Here is a 24587-nt window from a genome sequence, read left to right as displayed (position 1 = left end):
ACATTACAAGGCGTAGTGTAGAAGAAGAAGCAGGAGACAAAATAATTATTATTTTATTCAATTTTATTTATTAATTCCATTCAATTATATATTGTTTTTATTAGTTTTGCATTTCTATTTCATATTGAGGCGAAAATACAAAAAGAAATCCCTAATGAATGTCTTTAATGCCACATTCACTGATGACTGAGGACATTTTCAATAAATTCATCCCATTTCTTTTGTAACAGCTGATATGCCCTTTGCCGCTCTGCCTCATCAAATGAGGAATATTTCACCGAATTCCATACCAATTGTTTTAGAGTCTTTAGTCCAGCATAATTGGGCGCCATACTCATAATGGCATAATAAAAATCATAACTCAATCCCTTGGCATTCCAAAATCCCGGATCATCATTACAAATAACAATTGGTATATTTTCGGCCATAAAGAAGGTGCCCGGATGATTTCGTAAATCCCATACTAAATGTAATATTTGATTTGATAGAGGATTTACTTCCAACGCTATATCACGTGCTTTTACCGTATTCCATAACAATGGATGTTTCATTAGGGCATAACCATGACCAATACGTGTGGTGTTCAATAACAGAGCATCAAGTATATTGTAATCGATGGGGCCACCAAACCAATCTGTAAAATTTGGTGAATAGTTAATCAATTATTTTATTATTAGAAATATGGCAACTTACTTGTCTCCCCAGCATGGAAAAAGAATTTAGCTGTTTCGGGTTTTTGTTTCAAAATATTAACATATTCGTGTAAGGGCTTGCCAGTATCTTCCTGGCCCACCAAATCGAAACCGATTAATTCCTTGGGATATTTGGAGCTATAAGGAAAAAATAAGGTATGCAAAAGGAAGGTGGTCAATTCAAGCTAACTTAAGTGGGGTACCAAAAATCGTCTTAATATTTTCATGTTAATTTGCAAAACAATTTTATGGTGGCAATTTATGAACTTCGACTTGGAAAAATATTCTCTTTTCGGCTGACAACTGATTCTGAAACTTAAGTGGGGTACCAATGATCGTCCTTATAATTTTAAATTTATTTTAAAGTCTCAATTTTTGAAATATGATAGAAAAAACATATTTTAACTGACTGACAACTCATTCTGAAACTTAAGTGGGGTACCAAATGTCATGTAAATTTTAAAGCTATTTTAAAGTATGAATTTGAAACTTAAGTGGGATACCAAGAATCGTCTTTATATCCTCCGATTAATTTTAAAGCCTAAACATATTTAAACTGTATCAACGATTGTCTTTATATCCTCCGGTTAATTTTATAGCTATTTTAAAGTCTCCATTTTTTAAATATGACTTGAAAACATATTTTAGCTGACTGACAACTCATTCTGAAACTTAAGTGGGGTACCAAACATCGTATTTTTAATTTCAGGTAAATTTAAAGTCTCGATTTTTGAAATATGATTTGAAAACATATTTTAGCTAAGTGATAACTTATTTTTAAAAACTTAAGTGGGGTACCAAAGATCGTCTATAATATTTTCTGCTTGATTTAAATGTTTTTGCACTAACTTTTGAAGAATTTTGTTTCTTTTTTAATTTAACAACTTATTTAAAAAAATCTTAAGTGAGGTACCTTAGATCATCTTTATACTTACTGATTAATTTTAAATGTATTAAAACGTTGTTGCATTGCCTCTGGCGCAGCATTACGATTAGGCGAAATAATCACTTTAATACCCAAAAAGTCCGGATGGACTTGTTGAAATTCAGCAACAATTTGCATTAATACGTTAAGGGATTGTTCGGGTGCAAATGTGGTGCCATTTTGATCATATAACTGAGTAAATAAAATAAAAAAATATTTCATTTTTTTATTAAAAAAACATTTGGCGCCCAACTTACCTCATACAAATTCATGCGAACTTCCGAATACATAATATTATCATCATACATTTCCTGTAACATTTGTCGGTAATATGAACGGACAGCGGGTATATATACCAAAACATCAGACATGGTCGAGAACATGTTTTGGAATTTGGTCCAAACTTGGTTTATGGTCGAATAGTCCACTGAAATGCAGAAAAAACATATATTAGAAAATTAAGCGGAAAGGTTGCATAGAAAAGAAATCCCACCTTCCGGCTGAGGAGTATACAAGTTAATAAGGGCCTCCATAGCACGATCATATTCCTCAGGACCAGCAGAAAATTGCTGCCTTTCCTTATTTACTTCAACATATTCAGTGACACAATTGTGTTTATCGGGCATATGACGAAAACTCAAAACACTAACACCGTCGGCTCGAACACATCTCAAGAGACCGGGCATATAGAAGAGATTTTTTACCACCCACTTAGAGGACACACTGGCCGAAGTATGGACATGTAGCAATGCTCCCTTGGGCATTTGTTGAAGAAATTGAAAAACCGGACTGGCTTCAATCAATGGCTTCGCCTTAAAGAAATGCATGGCGCCGGCATTTTGTTCGGCATTGTTGAAACCATTTGACAATTCTTCGGATTTAAGGCGGAGAAAGATGTCATTGACTTGTTGTTCACGACTATTGAGGAGTAAATGGCCACCGGTAGTTAGAAGTTGTTCACCCACAATGATGGCATCACGTTTTGCTTCATAAGCTGGAAAAAAAATAAAATTCGAAGAAAATGAAAAAATAAAATCGTAAAAATTGGGATCATATTTAGAGAAGAGAATTTAAGGATTATGATGGTAAATAATATCCTTATTAAATCTATCACTTACGTTCATTAAAAATCCCCTTTATATCCGGTAGAAAGGCTGCATCGGAACATATTGCCAAAAACAATATAATTAAATTTATTATTAACAAGTTTCGAAACATTTTCCTGCTTCTCAGGTCCAGAACTAACTACTTTCTATTGCAAAATTTTCAACTTATATACCGATTGCCAAATATTTCTCTGCTTCCCAAAATAAAACAATTCAGAGAAAAACTTTAAATAATATCAAAGTTCAAACATAAATAGATTTGTTGTTATTTTTCGTTTAAATATATATCTAGTGTTGACATAATAATATTATTATTAATTAAACAATAAAACAAATAAAACATTTTTTATGTAAATAAAATATGTTGTTATTTTGTTTTTTATTTATTTATCTAAAACAAATAAAGTTTGGTAGCGTCAAAGAAAATATTTTGGACATTTTTCACACATTTTGTTAGATTTGCATAAACACGTCATTTTTGACGTATGATGTCAATGGATGAAATATTCTACAGGTGATTTCACTATGAGTCTTCGAACAAAAGAAATCTGTAAATATGACATATGTCATGGAAATTTTTATGCAAATTTGGGTATGTAAACAATCATTGAGGAATTTGGTTGTTTTTCAGATACTGGACCAAATCTCACACTAGAAGTGATTTTCGGGGTTCGATGTCAATGAGTAAATAATTCTACACGTTATTTCACTATGAGTCTCCAAACAAAAGAACTCTGTAAGTTTGACATATGTCATTGAAATCTTAATGCAAATTTGGTTATGTAAATAGTCTTTAATAAATTTGGTCGTTTTTCAGAAATTGGTCAAAATCTGACACTAGAAGTAAATCTGGAGGTTTGGTTTCAATGGAGAAACTATTCTACAGCGAATTTCACTATGAGTCTCCGAACAAAAAAACTCTGCAAGACTGACATAAGTCCTTGAAATTTTAATACTAAATTGGGTATCGTTAAGGAATTTGGTCGTTTTTCACAATTTGCTTAAATCTGACATTAGAAGTGATTTTAGAGGTTCGATGTCAATGGATAAATTATTCTACACGTAATTTCACTATGAGTCTTCGAACAAAAGAAATCTGTAAGTTTGACATATGTCATTGAAATCTTGCTGCAAATTTGGGTATGTAAACAATCATTAAGGAATTTGGTCGTTTTTCAGAAATTGGACAAAATCTGACACTATATGTGATTTTCGGGGTTCGATGTCAATGAGTAAATTATTCTACAGGTAATTTCACTATGAGTCTCCGAACAAAAGAAATCAGTAAATTTGACATATGTCATTGAAATCTTGAAGCAAATTTTGGGTATGTAAATAATCATTAATAAATTTGGTCGTTTTTCACAATTTGCTCAAATCTGACACTAGTAGTAATTTTAGAGGTTTGATGCCAATGATTAAATTATTCTACACGTAATTTCACTATGAGTCTTTGAACAAAAGAACTCTGTAAGGTTGACATATGTCACTGAAATCTTAATGCAAATTTGGGTATGTAAACAATAATTGAGGAATTTGGTCGTTTTTCAGATACTGGACCAAACCTCACACTAGAAGTGATTTTCGGGGTTCGATGTCAATGTGTAAATTATTCTACAGGTAATTTCACTATGAGTCTTCAAACAAAGGAACTCTGTAAGTTTGACATATGTCACTGAAATCTTGATGCAAATTTGGGTATGTAAACAATCATTGAGAAATTTGGTCGTTTTTCAGAAATTTGACAATATCTGACACTAGAAGTGATTTTCGGGGTTCGATGTCAATGGGTAAATTATTCTACACATAATTTCACTATGAGTCTTCGAACAAAAGAACTCTGTAAGTTTGACATATGTCATTGAAATTTTCAATCTACATTGGGTATGTAAACAATCATTAAGGAATTTGGTCGTTTTTTTAAATTTTGTCAAAATCTGACACTAGAAGTGATTTTCGGGTTTCGTTGTCAATGGATAAATTATTCTACAGGTAATTTTATAATTAATTCCGGAAAAAACGCGAGATTTTAATTTGAAATATGCAATTTAAGGCTTAATATAAATTTGCCCACAATTAACCGGGAGAAAATGTGGGTATTTTTATTTTCGTATCCCCAAATCTCCCTTAAATGTCAAAGAAGAAAATATTTTTATTTACAGAATTAGATCTAATACCTATCAATAAAATCTCAGTTTGGATATACGTAAAAAAGGCAAACATTGTTTCGATTATGATAGAAAAAAACCTGATAAGGAAATGAGCTGTGAAAACATTGTGCTTATCGATAGAGTCAAGATATGTATGGACGACACTTTCGAACTTTTTTTTAAATAAAATATACACATACAGGCAAGCTATAACCTTTATCTTATCGAAGTTCAATTGCAAAAAAAAATGAAACAAAATTTAGCCGAATGGCCAAAACCCACAATAGAAGTGACTGTTTGTTTAGTGAAAAGAAATTACGCATAGTGAAAAGAATAGAAAATTGGAAAATAAATATTGTGAAAAACATTGGAATAAATTAAAAAATCGAAATAAATATTCGAAATTTTTTTTAAATAAAAATAATGACCACCAGCAATATGGAACATTTTTTCACAAAAATCCTTTTGGATTTTGTTAATGAACATGAAATAATCGGCTATGATATAATATCGGAATTAAATCGTTTCGATCAATATATAAAGGGTAGACGAACTAACCCAGCGGTAGCACCAGCAGCAGCACCGGAACACATTATCACTGAACCGGATATAAATATACAATATTTAGAAGAATCGAAAATTGATGAAGTTATAATGGATTATGCCGATTATTCGTGGAACAGTTATGAACAACTCGTATATACGTGTAAATTGTGTTTACACAAGACACAATATCAACAGCAACAACAACAACAGCAGTTTACACATCTCAATGAATTTCTATGTCATTTGCGCGACTGTCATGTTGGTAAAATTATCGAGGAACAAAAACAATACTACTTCGATCGGGATTGTGAAAAATTGTGGGTTGCCGAATTGGAAAGAATTAAAAAATACAAATATCAGCATCATAGCGAGGAATTTATGAAAGAAATCGATGAGGTAGGTTAAAGTGATGCACACACACTCACAAATTATTATTAAAATCAATAAAAAATATTTAACTAAAATTTGACACGTGTTAAACCAAATTCTCCAACGTAAAACCTATAAAAATTGTATACATACATCATTTGTCTCATTAATGAAATAGCAGAAAACTTAAGGCAATCGAGTAAACAAAAAATTGATAAGAATTATATTTGTTTGAAATATTTTTATAAATGAAAAGGAGGCGGGCGGCAAGGTTTTTCATGTGGTAACAAAAAAAAATAAAAACAAATCCTACTTCACATAATAAACTGTATGTATGGAAAATTTATTTTCATTACAAATAAAATGTAAATTAATTACTTGTAATGAAATCATAACCTCAAAAATAATTCAAAAAGTATTCAATTTAATATTATTTCGCAAAAATGCAATGTTTACATGGCAAATGCCATTTAAATAGTCGTAATTGCAAAACGAAATATGTGTAACAACGCCCTCGAAAAAATACTCTTTGTATGCAATGCAGTGTAATGCACAGAGAATGACTAACACAAATATTTGCAGATGGAATATTACCTTTTTCAAGATTTTTATAACAAAAATATGATATGTTTCACTGAAATTAAAGAAATTATTGTGTATTTTTAAAAATCCAAGCCAGATTTGGACATAATTGTGAAAAAACGACCAAACTTATTAAAGATTATTTACATACCCAAATTTGAATTTTGATTTCAATGACACATGTCAAACTTACTGATTTTTTTGTTCGGAGACTCATAGTGGAATTACATGTAGAATAATTTACTCATTGACACCAAACCTCTTAAATTACTTCTAGTGTCAGATTTGAGCAAATTGTGAAAAACGACCAAATTCCTCAATAATTGTTTACATACCCAATTTAGATTTAAAATTTCAATGACATATGTCAAACTTATAAATTTCTTTTGTTTGGAGACTCATGAAATTACCCGTAGAATAGTTTTCCCATTGACACCAGATCCCTAAAATCATTTCTATTGTCAAATTTGGGCAAATTCTGAAAAACGACCAAAATTCATTGATGCCTATTTACATATCCAATTTTGCATTAATATTTCAATGGTATATGTCATACTTAGGGGAGAGGGGGGCACCTTTGAACACTTTTTGCTTTCAAGCCTTATAAAATTTTGTATTTTATAATTTTTGGTTTCTTATAAATTGTAACTAATAGGTACATATGTAACCTTTAAAATGGATATACATATTCCATACTATAAGTCTTGATTTATATTAGGCGAGTTTACTTGCGGCAATTTTTATCGTTATCTTTTGAACTTGCTCCATGCGTCTATACAAGGCAATTCGGTTTCCAAAATATTTTTTTATTTGTTGTTTTTTCACATTTAAATATATATAAAATTTCAACAAATACGAAAAACACAAAACGAATTGCCAGAAAATTGTCGGTACGAGCAATTTTTTTTCATTTCTATACCCCTTGCCCCTCTCTCCTACAAACAAAGACTTGCCGCAAGTAAACTCGCCTAATCTAAATCAAGACTAAGCTTGATAAATATATTTTATAACTGTTTTAATGGACGAACTCAAAGTGTTCAAAACTGCCCCCCCAGGGGGGCAGCTTTGAACAGGGGTTGGCATTTTTGAACGACATGGTTTTTTACAGTGTTTATGTTCAAATATGTATGTATTTTATCCATACATATCAGAAATGCATTAATTCATTAAAAAATATATAAAAAATGTTCAAAATTTAAAAAATTTAGATCAAAAGTTATTAAAACATAAAATGACTTAAAAACAAAAATTAATATGGTGAAAAATACAGCTAATTTCGTAATCTTATTAGCCCATTTGAAATGTTGAGAAATCGAAGCCAAAAGTTAAAAACTCATTTTTTTACTCGAGTTTAATGGGCATGTTCAAAGGTGCCCCACCCATGGCTTTTTACGGAAATTTAAAATAACTTTTTTTGTAATAAATACATATGAAAGAAATTACATTAGTTATGTTTGAAATGATTGTTGGAATGCAAAAAATTTGTTTGACGAAAGAAAACTATCACAGAATTCTTCCTTCGCCCTTACAACCAAATGAATAAAAGTTTACAATGACACTGAGAAAACATGGTCACCCATGCACAATTTTTCGACAACTGAAAAGGCAAGCCATAGTGGTTTACGCATATAGAGAACAAGATTGCCATATACAAAAATGTGGTTGCGGGTCGGAAAACTATTAAACCAAGATTTTATGAGCGCTGTTCAAAGGTGCCCCACGTTCAAGGGTGCCCCCCTCTCCCCTACACATTTCTTTTGTTTGGAGACTCATAGTGAAATTAATTGCAGAATATTTTATCCATTGGCATCGAAACTCTAAAATTACTACAAGTAACAGATTTTGTCGAAAATTGTAAAAAACGTCTATATTTATTTGTCTATTTTTGTTTGCATGTGTAATTACGCCCTAACAACATATGTGCAACTATGGTCTAACAAAAACTACTCACAATGTTATGCACAGAGAATGACTAGCACAAACATTTAAAGGACTGATATTTCTTTTCAAGATTTTTAAAATAAAAATGGAATATTAAAAAAAAAATATATATATATATATATTATAAATATATATTGTATTTATTAAAATCCAAGCCCAAGATAACACCACAGAAAAATTTTACATATATTTAAAAAGACGTATTGCAATGGCCTACAAAACAAACTGGAAAACTTCCATCATCTCAAAATTAAATTTTAATACTCGTTGAATCAACCATACATATATTTAAAAAGACGTATTGCAATGGCCTACAAAACAAACTGGAAAACTCCCATCATCTCGAAATTAAATTTTAATACTTGTCGAATCGACCATAACCTCTAAAATTAAATTTAAATTATTAAAAAATACGCTGAGAATTTCCGATAAAATATGACAAGTCATCAAAAATCGAAAGCAAATAATTCCAAAAGTCTCTAAAAATTATCTCAAAAATTCAAGTGATTTTGTAAACGAATCGCCCCTTGGGGCATTTGATTACTTTGTCTATTCTAAAAATAGTATAATCTCTAAGAATTTGTTCAGTTATCAACATTATTATGTACTTCAGTGTATCTGAAATATTATTATTTTTTTTTAATAACTCGAACGACCTTCCAAAGGCCGTTGATAAACAAAAAATACCAACCATAAAGTATTGGAAGCTATCAGCATATAAAAATAATGTATACAATTGTTTGTCCTCTACTGTAGCTATAATAGTACTAATTGCCTTCCAAAGGTTATTTGCATAATTTAATAAAAAAATACAATAAACCATAATTCAGTATCACTTTGATTATCAGTATTTGATTAATTGGCGTAAATGTGGATGTTAGGATTTACAAAAGAGCAATAAAAATAAAGGTTTATTTTAAATCATTATATTTTTTTTAGTAATAATTTTTGTAATGTGTATGTGATTGTTGGATTTACAATTAAACAAAAAAAAAATAGTTTTAAAAAATAGAAGTAAATCTACGCTTCTTCTTCTTCTACAATATACACTGCAATGTACTGCAAATGATTATGCAGCTGTTTCATTTTGCTAGCAACTGTTACTTTGCCAGTAGAAGAGAGTAGTGATAAAAGAGTGTATGTTTATACACAACCAATGTTAAAAATATTAAATGGGATCCCTTTCTTTTTTTCTATTAAATTATGAGAGAGACATTATTTGTGTTTTTTATTAAATCGTTTAATTTTGAAAAAAAAAAAATAAAACTAATATGTTGCCGTTCATGCTTCTTCTTCTATACAACATTACATTGTAATGCACTGCGAATGATGACCCAGCTGTTATTTTGGCGGAGACAGAGTGATACTAGAAGAGAATACGTTTACGTACAAAAGTACGGTTATTCTTCCTCTTCTTTAACACATTGTGGATCACTTTGCATGATTAACATAGAGAATTTTTGAATATACAACATTATAGTGTAATTTACTGCAAATTAAGATGTGGTTGTTTCATATTGAAAACAACTGTTAATTTGGCTGGAAGAGAGAGAGAGAGAGTGTGTGAGAGAGTGCTGCTAAAAGGGAGTACGTTTACGCACAATAAAGGCATTTTTATTCTTCCTCTTTTGCTATTCACATTGCATGATTAGCATACATATTTGTGAAGGAGGCTGTTACTATACAATTAAATATATTTAATATACAATACAATTAAATACAATTAAAAGAAGTGTAATAAAAAATAATATATTAACAGATTATATATATAAAAAATCGCTAGTCATTATGATTTTGCAAATGCACGCAGAATAATAATAAATAAATATATTATTATGTGCACTTGTCAAACAAATAAAAATTCGCTAGTCATTCTGATGTTGCAAAAGCACTCAGAAAAAATTTTCACGTAGCCAGTATAAATTAAACTGCACGAAAGGCCTAGAGATTAATGCAAAATCAATAATTATCGCTATCAATAAAATGTGAATTTTAGAATGACATTAAAAATTCTTTTTATTGAGCACTTTAAAAAAATTGAATTGTCATGATGATATAGCTGTGTTTTTGTTCAAAAATTGTGATAATCTATAGTGCAATAATTCAATAAAAATCTATGATAATCAATTTTGACAACGTTTTTTTATTGAGATTATAAAGAGTTCCAGATCTACTTATTTGTTGAATTTCTTTTCGATTTTTGTTTACGGGAGCTAAACAATATTTGTTGTAGAAAATAATACAAAAATATTGATTCAATTGTCAAATGAGGTTATGCATCGATCATAGGGCGTATTTACACAAGAACTGTTTCGTGATAAAACGTCATTTAATGAATATTTATGTTGGCATTACCTCTGAACATAGGTCTACATAAATAAATGTAGCCATAATCTCATTTATTATTATATTTTAAAATATATTGTTAATTTGTCTTTATTTTTATTCCCAATTGATTGGTATTATATTAACATTTTAATTTATTTTCAGATTTTGGGAAATGATGAAATGGAAATGTCTACCAGCATCGATTCTTTGGAGGCTGATGATAGTCAAAATTCGCATAACAGTTCACCAATAATGGTAGACTACTTAACACCGCCAACATCCAGTGGATCACAGTCACCAACAAATTCCCAACTATCGGAACAGTCAGATATTTCACAACCCACAACAAGTTCAACAGATACAATGATGACAACGGCAGCAACCAGTGATGTCAACGCACCATATACCGACAACAACAAACCTGTCAAAAAGAAAAAGAAACGTACCTCGGGCCAGTGTGATGTCTGCAATCGCACCTTCAATGACCTCTACAACTTAAGGATACACAAAATGATACATAGCGGAGAAAAACCCTTTCAATGTGATGAGTGTGGTAAACGTTTTCGTCAATATAATAAACTGAAAATACACTGCATCACCCATACCGATTTGAAACCATATGTTTGTGACATTTGCAATAAAGGATTTCGTTTTCGCAATTATTTATCAGTGCACAAACGTTTGCACTCGGGAGAGAATCCTTATAAGTGTAAATTTTGTGAGGAATATTTTCATTCACTGCATTCGCGACGTTTACACACAAAGATGATGCATTCGGAAGCGAAAACATTCACCTGTCCCGTATGCAGTAAAATTCTAACTGCCCAGTGTTATTTGAATGATCACCTAAAACGTCATACCAATCAGCGGGATTATAAATGTGATATATGTGATAAATGTTTCTTTAGCCAATCACAGCTGAAGGATCATCAACTGGTCCATACAAATGTCAAACCCTACGAATGTGATGTGTGTATGGCTCGATTTCAACGGAAATCCAATTATACACAACATTTGAAAATACATACAGGGGAGAAGACGTACGTTTGTCACATATGTTTTAAGTCGTTTGCCCAGAATGCGGGACTGTATGGTCATATGAAATCGCATGCAAAAGGTAATTGAAAAGCAAAAACACACACAAAATAGAGCACAAGAAGAGGAAGACTTGTTTATTGTTTAAAGTATATATATTAAGATAATTTATATAATAAATGTAGAATAATTGGAAATTAATTCAAAAATATTAATAAATTAAGCTTTTAATTTAAAAATAAAACCTTTAGTTAGTAAAATTACACAAAAGTTATAATAATTTCAATAAAAAATAAATAAATTAAACCGGTTAACTGTGTTTCTTCTGCTTACACATGGTAGTGCAATGCAATAATAATGATTAACACACATATCTGTTACTTTGGAAGTGTGTGATGAGAGCATAAGGATAAAAGGCGGAGATTGGGCTATATATAAAATTGAAAAATAAAAAAAAAAAACATATATTAATAATATCAAACAAACTAAATTAATAATTTTATGTGATAAATGACTAAAATAATAAAAATATATAATAAAAGAAAACATATTGCGCACTCTTCTTCTTGTTCATTACGAATGTCTATGTACAGTAAATGATTAACATCTACTGATAAACTATTACTTTTGAAGCGTGTGACATGCAAAAAAAGAGAGTCAAATGATATTTACAATAAAAATGTGTATACATATTAATAAACTAAGTAAATATATGATAAAAATTTAATAAAATAAAATTAAGAGATAAAGAAAATATATAATAATTGTGTATTCTTGTTCTAGTTTACCCTGCCATTGTAATACAATAATGATGATTAACCCGTATTGATGAGTTATGAAGAGTGTGAGATAATATTTTAACTAAAAGAAATAAATTAAATATTTGAAATTATAAAACAAACTAAGTAACTGTATAACTAAACGTATTAAATTAATAAAAACATTATAAAGAATTAAAAAAGTCGTTAATTGTGTATTCTTCTTCTTCCAGTTAAAGCTAGTATTGTAATCCAATACTAATGATTAACACACACATTGCCCAGCTGTTACATGGAAACTGAGCGGGAGAACCGGCGATACGAAGATGAAGAGAGATTGCAAACACTAAAGTGTGTCAAATTAAAAAAAAAAATAAATGAAACAAAATATATAATTAAATAAACTAATAAAATTAAAAGAAAATAATAATTTGTTCAAAGAGCCATCAACTGTATCGTGTATTCTTCTTATAGTTTTCTCTAGCATTGTAATGCATTAATAATGATTAACACATATTAATGAGCTGTTACTTTGGAAATGTGACAGAAAACCGATTTGTATTCAAAATAAAAACATTTTGTTTGTAAAATTATTTAAAAAAATTTTATGAAATACACAGTTTAACGTAATAAGTTAAAAACAAATTAAAAGATGTAGAAAAAAATATTAATTGCGCATTCTTCTTCTACTACTATTGTAATGCAATAATGATGATTAACACACATAGATGAGCTGTTACTTTGAAAGTGTGTGAGAGATGAAGTTACGAAGAAGGAGAGAGAGTAGCTTTGTATTTAAACTAAAGGCAAACAATTTAGTATTTAAAATTAAAAAAAAACTAATAATATTGTAATTACTATAAACTAAAAATCTTAAAAGAAACCCATAAAGATTTATTATGCATCCTTCTTCTAGTTGACGCTACTACTGTCATGCAATAATAATGATTAACACACATAGATGAGCTGTTACTTATGTTGTGTGTGAGAGATGACGTTACGAAAAAGGAGAGAAAACAATTTTGTATTTAAACTAAAGACAATCACTTTAGTATTTTAAAAAACTAAATAAATAATTATATACTTTAAACTAACTATATTAAAAAAACATAAAGACTAATTGTGCATTCTTCTAGTTGACACTACTATTGTAATGCAATAATAATGATTAACACACATTGATGTACTGTTACATTAAAAGTGTGTGAGAGATGACGCTACGAAGAAGGAGAAAGTGAAAAACTAAAGGCAAACAATTTAATATTTAAAATTAAAAAAGTCATAATATTATAAATATTATAAACTAATAATATTAAAAGAAACCCATAAGTACTTATTATGCATTCTTCATCTAGCAGACACTACTACTGTCATACAATAATAATGATTAACCCACAATGATGTGCGTTTACTTTTGGAAGTGTGATAGAGGACATTTAAAAAAACAGGCAATAGCTTCAAATTATGGGTCCTAACCCAAGTATATTTGACATGATAAGCCCGGCGCCGGTCCCTGTGGAACGTGTTAATGGGCCTTTTTCAAATAGTTTATTGTTTTGGAATTTTTAAAATTAATTTTTTTCTAGCTTTCAACCACAATCTAATTTTAAAAATAACAGTTTCAAGCTAACTGTGGCATTAAATTATTTTAGAAATATATGAACTTCCACATCAATCTAATAATAATACAACTTTACCAATATATTTTTTTATTATTTCTAATATTTCTAATATTAAATATATTTATTTTTTTTTCTCTAGGCAAAAGGCAAATCTTTTTTTGTAATTAAAAAAAATATAGGAAAAATAAACTACATTTCATTTTATAAATAAAAACCTATTCTTATACATAACTCTTATATTTGTGTGCAGGTATTAAAAATATATATGTATTTGTTCAAAACTAGTATTTTAATATAATAATAAAGTAGTAATAGTATTTAAAAAAGAAGAACACACATATTTTAAAACAAACGTAATATATTTAATTAAATATACAATAATAATAAAAAATTTCCCAAGTGTTTTTTTGTAATTAAAATTAAATTTTAGAAACTTCTATGGATTTCAATTATGTCTCTACCTCTCACTATTCATTACTATCTATGGTTATTTCATATACTAATTCATCGTCATCGTTAACATCTTCGGCATTTATCAGTTCGACTTTGTGATGCTGTTGGTTGATTAGAAATTGTCCACTTTGATGACGATGTTGCTGCTGCTGATGGTGGTGAGGTATAAAATGTTTAATGTCTTCTTCGTTGATTATTTGTCCTGTCGACATAACCATACCATCCTCCTCCTCTTCGTCATCCACAAATTCATTTATATACTGTTCATTGGCATCGATTAGATCGACATTTTCATGTTGCACCAAAGTTTCTGTTTTAGGTGGCAATTGTTCTTCCTCCTGTTGCTGTTGCATTTCCTGCTGTTCATTCTGTTCCCGCAGCAGGGCCTCTTCTTCCATTTTACGCCTGGTATTATTTCGGCACTGTATGGAACGTTTATGGGCATCGAAGTAATTAATATCGGTAAATTCCTCGTTACATATCTGACACTCAAAATGGGTCTGGTGTAAATGCATCATCTTGCGGTGCCTGGCCATTTTGTGGGCATCACGACATTGCATACCACAGAAGGGGCAGACAATCATCCGTCGTTTGCCCATGTGCACGGCCCTAACATGTTCCTGCAGGCTGAAATTTTTATAATACGATTTGGGACAATGTTCACATTGAAATCGCCGCTTCTTCTCATGGGTGGCCTCACGATGCCTCTTCAGCTGGGTATTCTGGGCAAACGTCTTGCCACAAACCTCACAAATGTGATCCTTTTCTTGGTGGCGCCGTTGATTGTGTACCCTCAGATCTTGCTTGGTCGAGAAATACAATTTACAAATTTCACAAACATATGGTCGTATGCCCATATGGCGTCTGGCATGGCCCGCCAAATATTTACAGTCCTTGTAGGTTTCATCACAGTATACGCATTGATAACGATTAGTGCCCGGTACCAAATGGGTTTTCAAATGTTTGGCAATTTTCCCCCTTGACATTATTTCCGGACAAATGCCACATTCCATGGGTAGTTTTTCGTCAGTCTCGGCGTTGGATATGGAAAATTCCACAATGGGGGTGCCATCGGGATCATAGTCGACAATGCAGGCCACCAGTTCATCAAATAGCATATAACGTCTGTGGACTGTGTTTTGTGAGGTAACCTTTTCTTTATCGTCTCCCTCTGTATTAACCTCTTCTTTGGATTCTTTTATTTCCCCAGTGGCTTTTTCAAGTTTTTCAGGTACAAGTGTCTCAATTTGTGCTGTTGTTGTTGTGTCATGATGAGGCTCCAAATCATCATCCACGGCCTCCTCCACATGTTCTTCATATTCGAATTCATCATCATCAACACCATAACCCCCGTGAATATTTCCTGTCACTGTTTGGTGGTCCCCTTCCAAGTGTTCTGTCTTCATTAGCAGTACACTTTCTTGATGATTATCAGCTTCCATTATTTCCGGTTTTATAATAATGGCATTGTGGCCAATCTGTTGCTCCACATCCTCTTCATCCTCAAGGGCTTCCACAATTTCATAGTCGTCATGCATGTAGATTCCACCACCATATTCCTCGCCAACGACGTGGTGTTCGTCATGTTGACTGCCGTCATCGATTTCTATGCAATCATCTCGGCTAAATTCATATTCAATAAAATTATCCATATCTTCATGAGCAGCAGTGTCACACATGCTACTCCTCTCGTGGCAATTTCGATTAGAAATTAAATAATTTTTTGTTCTTTGGAGGATTTCTGCGCGTTTTGTAAAGCTGATGTCGTTTCGAAATGAACTAGCGCACAAGGAAAGAAGAGATTCATTGAAATGAGCCTATCGATCTATTTGCAGTTAGTTCATTTTGGTTCATTAAAGTGAATAAGATAAATGAAGCTTTTGTAGTGTTTAGAATGAGAAGAGATTCATTGAAATGTACCAACACAGAGAGAGAGAGAGAGAGCTATTTACATTTAGTTCATTTGGCTCATTTAAGTGAATAAGACAAATGAATCTATATTATATTGTTTAGAAGATGAATTTAGTGATATTTTTAAATAAATATTAATGCAATATTACTGTTAAATAAAAAATTATTGCTATTATTACAATAAAGTAATTAAACCACTAAACATACATATTTAATAAAGTATCTTTGCCCTTCAAATATCCATGTTATCCTGCTAAGAATATAATTACCCAAAAAATTCAATATTTCCAAATGTTTCTATTTTTTCATTAAATCTTTAACTAATAAGTAAGTAATAAATAAGACATTGCGGGTATTTTGAAAAATTTTATTCTATTTAAAAAGTTTTATATATATAGGAAGTACATATTTATTTATTATTTTTATGATTCGATTTTGGCTTTCGTATTATTCATTATTCTACAGTTTTTATTTGATTTTCCCACATCTATGCATTGTCCATTGCCTCAATTTCATATAGTAATTGCTGTTCGGCTTTTACTTTTTCATGTTCATCAACTCCCAGCCCGGTAGCAGTCAAAGGCTGTAAATCAGCAGAAGCAACACCGCCGCCACCACCACCACCATCGGAGGTGACAATTTCATTATGCATATCATGGGTCATTTCTTCGACTACAACTTCTTGTTGTTCCAATTGTTCCTGTTTAAAGTGGGTAATTTGATGGTGTTGCAACTGCTGATCATGATGATCCTGATACAAAGCTGATTGGCTTTCCTCATATTCATAATGATCGCCGCCGGTTACAACCTCATGTAATTGTTGCTGCTGCTGTTGTTGCTGAAGAAGCTGCTGCTCCTGTTGTTGCAACAATTCCGCCTGCTGTTGTTCATCCGTCTTGTCTTGGAACAATTGGCGCCCTAATTTCTTGCGACACTGCAATGATCTTCGATGGGCATCAAAGAAATCGATATGATTGAATTCCAGACCACAAACACGACATTCGAATTTACTTTGGTTCAGATGCATCTCCTTGCGATGTTGGGCCAATTTATGGGTATCCTTAAAACGCATATCACAGAATGGACAATCCAACAGCCGCCTATCCCCGTAATGAACATTTCGTACATGTTCATTCATGGAGAATTTTCGCAGGAACTTCTTGCCGCAGTGTTCACATTCGTAGTTACGCTGCTGTTCGTGCACCAGCCGACGATGGTGCCGCAGCGAAGTGTTCTGGGCAAATGTCTTGCCGCAATGTTCGCAGATGTGCTCTTTGGCCAAGTGGCGCCGCTGCTCGTGCACCTTCAGGTCTTGTTTGGTACAGTAGTACATTTTGCATGGGGCACAGACATATGGCCGTATGCCCATATGCCGCCTCGAGTGACCAGCCGCATATGCCCTCGTCACAAAATCATCATCACAGTAAATGCATTTATAGCGTTTCGTTCCAGGCTTCAGATGGGTCTTCAAATGGGCATCCAACTTCGATTTATGCATTATATCCGGACAGACACCACATTCGACAGGCAATTTATCAGCCTCCTTGTCATCGGACACCACCGAAAACTCAACAATTGGTGCACCATCCTCCTCATCATAGTCCACAATTTCTGCACAAATACCATCGAATAGCAGGAATTTCCTTGGCACCTTCGGGACATTCAAACGTTTTCGTTTCTTTTCCAGTTCCGACCATTGTAAATATTGCTGGGCTGGTGTCTTGTTATCTACCTCCACCACTTCTTCATGTTGATACACATCCAACTGAACACCACCGTCCAATTCGTGATCATGTTCATCCATATCATCTTCATGGACCTCTTCGACAAACATCATTTGTCCGTCTTCACCAATCATAATGTTATCACCATTTTCTTCGACAATTTCGTGGCCATCTGCATCGCCCAGTACAATGATTTGTGATGAATCATCGTCCAATTCTTCGCCTTCGGCCAGTACCACATAACCGGCATTATCGATGGTGATATATTCATCTTCAACTATGGATTCAGTCTCATCACTCATTGCTGTTTTAGTTTTGTTGATGTTTTTGATAGGGTTTTTTTTCAAAAAATCACCGATGTTTTTTCGGTAGCTGTAGGAAAAATTTACCAACGCTGCCGGGTGATTCAATCGTGGTATTCCCAGAGGGGAACGATCGGTACTAGGTGCAGCACTTTTGTTTATTTAGTTTCTTTTGATTTATGAATCGTTCATTTAGATTTTCATTTGGTTTTTAATTAAAACTTTATTTTTTTTAATTTTTAAATTTACTGTCTTTTTGAAAAAAATAATATTTAGTTTCATTTATTTATATTTTTGTGTTTTAACCTAAATTGGCTTAAAGATGCCGTTTCGGCCAGACTCTCAATTGTAACGACGACGTAGTTTCATTTGGGCGGCTTGATAATATATTCATACTATTCTGCAAATATTAAATTAATTTAATTATTTAAAAACTATTTATAATATATTTGTATATAACATAATACATATTTTATTTATTATTTTTAAATTATATCCTGTATTTCATCTCTTTTCAAATGCTACACAGCTGTTGCATACAGTCTACTGAAGAGTTCACTAAAATGAACTAATGAACCAGTTACTTAATCATCATTGCTTTGGTTGGCAACCATTATGTTTATTGGCGCATGGCAAAACAGCTGATGTGTGTAATGTACACAATTCACAATTAGTGGATGTACGTAACGTAATGTAAACCTTAAGGAATGAATTGTTAAATAATAATTAAAATAATTTAATAAAAATTGAAATATAAAATAAATAAAATTGTAAATGGTATATAAAAAAAAATAAAATAAAAAGAAATATGGCAAACTGGGACCATTTTTTTTCTAAAAAAGTAAGCCTTGAAAGTGTAATTGTTTTAAGTTAGATTTACCACGTAATTATATTTTTATTAAAAAAAACTTGATTTTTTTAAAATAAAACAATAACAAAAACAATCTATGAAGGCATGACAGCTCCTCTCTTGCACATTGTTTTATTAAATACTAACATTTTTTTATTAAAAACAAACAATTGCCCAAGTCCGCAATCAAAAAAATAGATGTTTGTATGAAATGTCCGGCATATGGCCTACATGCATTCGATTATTTAACTTTGTACTTAGAAGTGCGTCTTCTTTGCAATCTCATTTACAATTGTTGTTGTTGTTATTGTTTGATTGTTTAATTAGTAAACTTAGGTGGTGCTTTGTGGTTAATGGTTAACTTAGTGTGAAACAAAAACAATTTTTGACTGACATTCAAGGTGGTCGAAGATAAACATGGAGATTAACATAACAAATAATTATTACAACAATAATGAATGTAAATAAATATTTACGCCTAAATTGCAGTGGCTTTGAAGTGAAGTGGTAATTAGGTATTTTTGTTTCAGGTTAATTTGGTCGCTTTTTAAATTTATATTAATTTGTTGCACAAAACATAATTTTAGCGCGGTGAAGTCAATGAAAGAAATGTTCTGCATTAAATTTTACTATAAATCTACGAACAAACAAAATCTCTAGCTAAAATATTTATTACAAAAAAATCACAATACTTTTTGTACAAATAAAATTGTTTGGTAAATTTGGTCAAGATTTCGATTAGTGGTCAATATTGTCCACAAAACCCCATTTAAATGAGTTGATGTTAATGGCAAAAATATTCTTCACAAAATTTCACTATAGGTCACCGACCAAATGTATTTTATAGCTATAGCATATATCATGAAAAATCGATAAATATTATGGTATGTATAAATTTTTGGTCGTTTTTTGAACTTTATGCGACTTTTGGCCAAATTCTTCCGAAAAACCTCATTTTAGCGGCATGATGCCGATGAAAGAAATACTCTCCACAAAATTTCACTATGGGTCACCGAACATAATAAACTTATAACTATAGAATATATCACAAAAAAAATCAGAAAATTATATTGTTATAGAAAAATTTTGTAATTTTTGGGAGTTATTTCCATTATTGACCAATTTTGAGCAGAAAACCTCATTTTATCGGGTTGTTGTTAATGAAAGAAAAGTTCTCCACAAAATTTCACTATAGTTCACTGACCACACAAAATCTATATGTTCTGAAAATATAGCTATATATTTTGTTATAAAAAATATTTGATCTTTTATGGTACTTTTTCGATAAGTTATCGATTTGGTCCACAAAATGTCAGTTTAGGGGGACACAGTCAATGACGAAAATATTCGTCACAAAATTTCACTATGGGTCACCGACCACATGAAATCTCTAGCTATAACATATATCCTGAAAAAACGCTATATATTTTGTTGAACAAAGATATTGTTCTATTTTTGGACTTTTTTCGATAAATGACCAATTTTGTTTTCAAAACGTCATTTTAGCGTGGTGATGTCAATGACAGAAATGTTCTCCACAAAATTTCACTATAGGTCACCGACCACATAAAATCTCTAGCTATAACATCCTTATCCTGAAAAATCGCTATATATTTTGTTGTACAAAAATGTCGGTTAAATTTTGGTACATTTTCGATAAATGACCAATTTTGCCTTCAAAGCGTCATTTTAGCGTGGTGTTTCCAATGTCGAAAATATTCTCCATTAAATTCTACTATAGGTCACGGGCTATATGAAATTTCCAGCTTTTATATATATCCCAAAAAAATCACTATATATTTTGTTACGCAAAAATGTGGATCAATTTTTGGGCTTTTTCGATTATTGGTCAATTGTGTGTACAAAACTTCATTTTAGCGAAATGCTGTCAATGATGGAAATAATCTGTGGGTCACCGACAGATTACGTTATAGTCATACAAAATCTGTGACTAAAAAAAAATCGGTAAATATTAATGATATTAAAAAGATGCTTTGGTAATTTTTTGACTTTTTTCGATAAATTGTAAATTTTTTGTAGAAAACCTAATTTTAGTGGGAAGATACCAATAAAAGAAATATTCTTCATAAAATTTCACTAAGGGTCACTGAACATAACAAATCTGTAGCTCTTGTATATATCCTGAAAAAATTGCTATATATTTCGTTATATGAAAATTTTGGTAAATTTTCGACTTTTTTCGATGAATGAGCAATCGTGTGTAGAAAACTTAATTTTAGCGGCATACTTCCAATGAAAAAAATATTCTCCATTAAATTTCACTATGGGTCGTCAACCACTAAAAATCGGTGGCTATAATATATACATTTAAAAAATTGCTATATATTTTGTTATAAAAACAATTTGGTCAATTTTCTTCCTTTTTTCGATTATTGGTCAATTGTGTGTAGAAGACTTAATTTTAGCAAAATGCTATTAATGAAAATAATGTTCTCCATTAAATTCCACTATGAGTCTCGGACCAAAAGAAATTTGTAGCATTAATATTATGTATTGAAATGTGTACATACTTATTGGGGTATTTTTTGTTATCCAAAAATTTGTACATTTTTTGACTTTTTTCGGTTATTGGTCAATTGTGTGTACAAGACTTCATTTTAGCAAAATGCTATTAATGAAAAAAATATTTTCCATAAAATTTCACTATGGGTCACCGAACATAACAAATCTATAGCTATTGTATATATCCTGAAAAAAATTGCTATATATTTAGTTATACCAAAAAATGGCCAATTACCGTCACATTTTCCGATAAATGACCAATTTTGCGTACAAATCTTCATTTTAGCGGGATGCTGTTAATGACAAAACTATTCTACATAAAATTTCACTATAGGTAACCGACTACACAAAATATGTATCTCTAATATACAGACTGAAAAAATTGCTATATATTTTGTTACAAATTAATTGCGAAACTTTCTTTGGCTTTTTTCGATTATTGTTCAATTATGTGTACAAGACTTAATTTTAGCAAAATGCTATTAATGAAACAAATATTCTCCATTAAATTTCACTATGGGTCATGGACCACACGAAATCTGTACCTCTAATATATATCCAGAAAAAATGGCTATATATTTCGTTATATGAAAATTTTGGTAAATTTTCGACTTTTTTCGATAAATGGTCAATTTTGTGTAGAAAACATAATTTTAGCGGAATGCTTTCAATGAAAAAAATTTTCTCCATTAAATTTCACTATAGGTCTCGGACCAAAAGAAATTTGTAGCTATAATATTAAGTATTGAAATGTATACAAACTTGTTTGGGTATTTTTGTTACACAAAATATTGTTAATTTTTTTTGGCTTTTTTCGATTATTGGTCAATTGTGTGTACAAAACTTCATTTTAGCAAAATGCTATTAATGAAAAAAATATTCTCCATCGAATTTCACTATGGGTCTCGGACCAAAAGAAATTTGTAGCTATAATATTAAGTATTGAAATATATTGAAACTTTTTGGGTATTTTTTTGGGGGATTATTTTTATTTGAAATTATTTTCTTATAAGAATGCCCTAGTTTTTTTTTAATTATTTAATTAAAAAATCTAGTTGTATTATAGTTCCTAAAGATCTTAGTTATGCTGTATTTTAAAACAGGTGTTTAAAAAATTATGGCGTTATTGCTCTTAACGGTCAAATGCTATAACGAAAAAGAAGAAGGGAAAAAATTCGACCAAATAATGTTTTGGTTGGTTTTTGTGTTGTTGTTGTTTTTTTATTACACCGGTAAACTATTTTGCATATAACAATGTATGTGATATTTTGTTGTAGTATTTTAATGAGGGGGAGGGGGGGGGGTTCCCCCTCCCCCTTTTAATATCTATTATGTTCCCGGTTTAACTATTCAATCATTGCTTGACTGCCAAACACTTTACTTCTTCTTCGGCTGCTTTGTATCCCAACCTTTGTTTTTGTTGCTGTTGTTGTGTCGGCCGTTCTGTCAGTCACTCTGCCAGCCACTTACACGTCCATTCATTCATTCAAGTTTATGGCATACGTTTAGCTGTTAACCATGCTGTGATGATGATGATGATGGGGAAGGAAGATCTCTTTTGCCAATTTTTTTTTCACAACAACAACAAAAAAGCTTCCAGGTTTGCATTTGCTTGGTGTTGTTGTTGTGACAACAACAACAACCTCATCAGCAGCATAAACGTCATTATGCTGAACATCATTATTGGCCTTAGTTTCATTGTCATCGTTTATGGACTGGATGGTGAGGGGAGGGGGGCTTTGTTGGCATTGCAGTGTGTCAAAGTGTGTGTGTGTGTGTTTGGGAGTGTGCGCAAAGAGCTCAGAGCTTCTTAGCTTGGCTAAGTGATAAGCTTATGTTATTACAGTTTTAAACGCGCTCGAGTCAAGTTATACCACATTCTCTGGTGCGCATGCGCGTAGCTATTTTTTTCCCCCAATTGCTTTCGGCGACTACGACAAAACAAAACGGATTCTTATTGGAACCACTCTCTCAGAGCATTTAAATAAATTTAAAAAAAAATCGCGGCGGAAAAAAATCCGTTTATTCCCGCAAAATTGTTTTTCCGATATTTTTCCGATTTTCGCCAAAGTAGAAAGAAAACAAATTTAGTTGTTGTTGCTGTTGTTGCCATTGTTATTGCAGTTTTACCTGTCTTCTTGGTGGCTTGATGTCGGTTTGAACAAAAATTGTGTCAATTCTAAGTGGAACATGCTGCAGCAACAACAACAAAAACAAGCCCCATCACCAACAACAACAGCGACAGCATCACCTCTTCATCCATTCGAGCCACTCAATGTTGTTGTTGTTGTTATTGCTGGCAGGCAAGTGCAATAGTGGTGTGTTGTCCAGTTTGAAAAGTGTGTTACAAATTGCAAATTTCTAAAAAAACAAGAAGAAGAAGAAATAGAAAAAACAACAACAAAAATAAATAAAACATTTCAAGGAATAAAATAGGCAACAAAACCAAGAGAGAGAAAAAAGTACAACAACAATAAAATCTTTTAAGAAATTCAAAAAAAACAACAACAAAGTGAAAATTGATTTTTGGCACAAAAAAAATCATAACAATACATGACAGCTGTCAAATTCTATTGCAAATTTAATTAAAAGGATATTTATCGAAAAAATAACCTCAACTAAGGTAAGCATCAATTTTATTATATTTTCCACTGAAAATTTCTAGGTTAAATATATGCGCTAGCGATTTCTTTTATTCCCAGACCCATAGTGAAATTTTCTGAAGAATATTTTCTTTCTGCAAAGCTTTCCCCTAAAATGAAGTTTAGTC

General features: G+C 31.3%; 4 protein-coding genes across 4 annotated transcripts; 1 reads left to right on the top strand and 3 right to left on the bottom strand.

Moving 5' to 3' along the window:
* Positions 1-176: 176 nt before the first annotated feature.
* LOC133328525 (adenosine deaminase 2-like) lies at positions 177-2835 on the bottom strand. Its single transcript, XM_061537089.1, has 6 exons — positions 2736-2835; positions 2111-2611; positions 1875-2044; positions 1628-1809; positions 694-830; positions 177-634 (listed from the first exon to the last, which is right to left on the bottom strand). The coding sequence occupies exons 1-6, from the start codon at positions 2833-2835 to the stop codon at positions 177-179; spliced, it is 1548 nt and encodes a 515-aa protein (XP_061393073.1).
* Positions 2836-5296: 2461 nt separating this feature from the next.
* LOC133328524 (zinc finger protein 235) lies at positions 5297-12694 on the top strand. The gene is made up of 3 exons (XM_061537088.1): positions 5297-5815; positions 10802-11756; positions 12666-12694. Exons 1-3 carry the CDS (start codon positions 5297-5299, stop codon positions 12692-12694), a joined length of 1503 nt encoding a protein of 500 aa, XP_061393072.1.
* A 1827-nt stretch (positions 12695-14521) lies between these two features.
* Positions 14522-16186, bottom strand: LOC133328523 (oocyte zinc finger protein XlCOF28-like). The gene has a single exon (XM_061537087.1). It carries the CDS (start codon positions 16184-16186, stop codon positions 14522-14524), a length of 1665 nt encoding a protein of 554 aa, XP_061393071.1.
* Positions 16187-16905: 719 nt separating this feature from the next.
* On the bottom strand, positions 16906-18444 carry LOC133328522 (zinc finger protein 84-like). The gene has a single exon (XM_061537086.1). It carries the CDS (start codon positions 18442-18444, stop codon positions 16906-16908), a length of 1539 nt encoding a protein of 512 aa, XP_061393070.1.
* Positions 18445-24587: the final 6143 nt, after the last annotated feature.

This window comes from Musca vetustissima, unplaced genomic scaffold (assembly GCF_032173495.1).
Source record: "Musca vetustissima isolate MV318-11 ecotype Yass unplaced genomic scaffold, APGP_CSIRO_Mvet_v1 utg3263, whole genome shotgun sequence".
NCBI classification, from domain to species: Eukaryota; Metazoa; Arthropoda; class Insecta; order Diptera; family Muscidae; genus Musca; species Musca vetustissima.
Note: the sequence above shows the minus strand (reverse complement) of the source record. Positions and strands in the feature narration are given on the sequence as shown.

Bases quoted from the DNA above. Each gene is read 5' to 3' on its own strand.
- LOC133328525 (XM_061537089.1), bottom strand. From the start codon at position 2,835: ATGTTTCGAAACTTGTTAATAATAAATTTAATTATATTGTTTTTGGCA. The intron at 2,045-2,110 runs GTGGGATTTCTT...TCTGCATTTCAG, and splicing joins GTATACTCCTCAGCCGGAAG to TGGACTATTCGACCATAAAC. The intron at 831-1,627 runs GTAAGTATAAAG...TTTTCCTTATAG, and splicing joins AATACATTTAAAATTAATCA to CTCCAAATATCCCAAGGAAT.
- LOC133328523 (XM_061537087.1), bottom strand. From the start codon at position 16,186: ATGTGTGACACTGCTGCTCATGAAGATATGGATAATTTTATTGAATAT.
- LOC133328522 (XM_061537086.1), bottom strand. From the start codon at position 18,444: ATGAGTGATGAGACTGAATCCATAGTTGAAGATGAATATATCACCATC.
- LOC133328524 (XM_061537088.1), top strand. From the start codon at position 5,297: ATGACCACCAGCAATATGGAACATTTTTTCACAAAAATCCTTTTGGAT. The intron at 5,816-10,801 runs GTAGGTTAAAGT...ATTTATTTTCAG, and splicing joins TTATGAAAGAAATCGATGAG to ATTTTGGGAAATGATGAAAT. The intron at 11,757-12,665 runs GTAATTGAAAAG...TTCTTCTTCCAG, and splicing joins TATGAAATCGCATGCAAAAG to TTAAAGCTAGTATTGTAATC.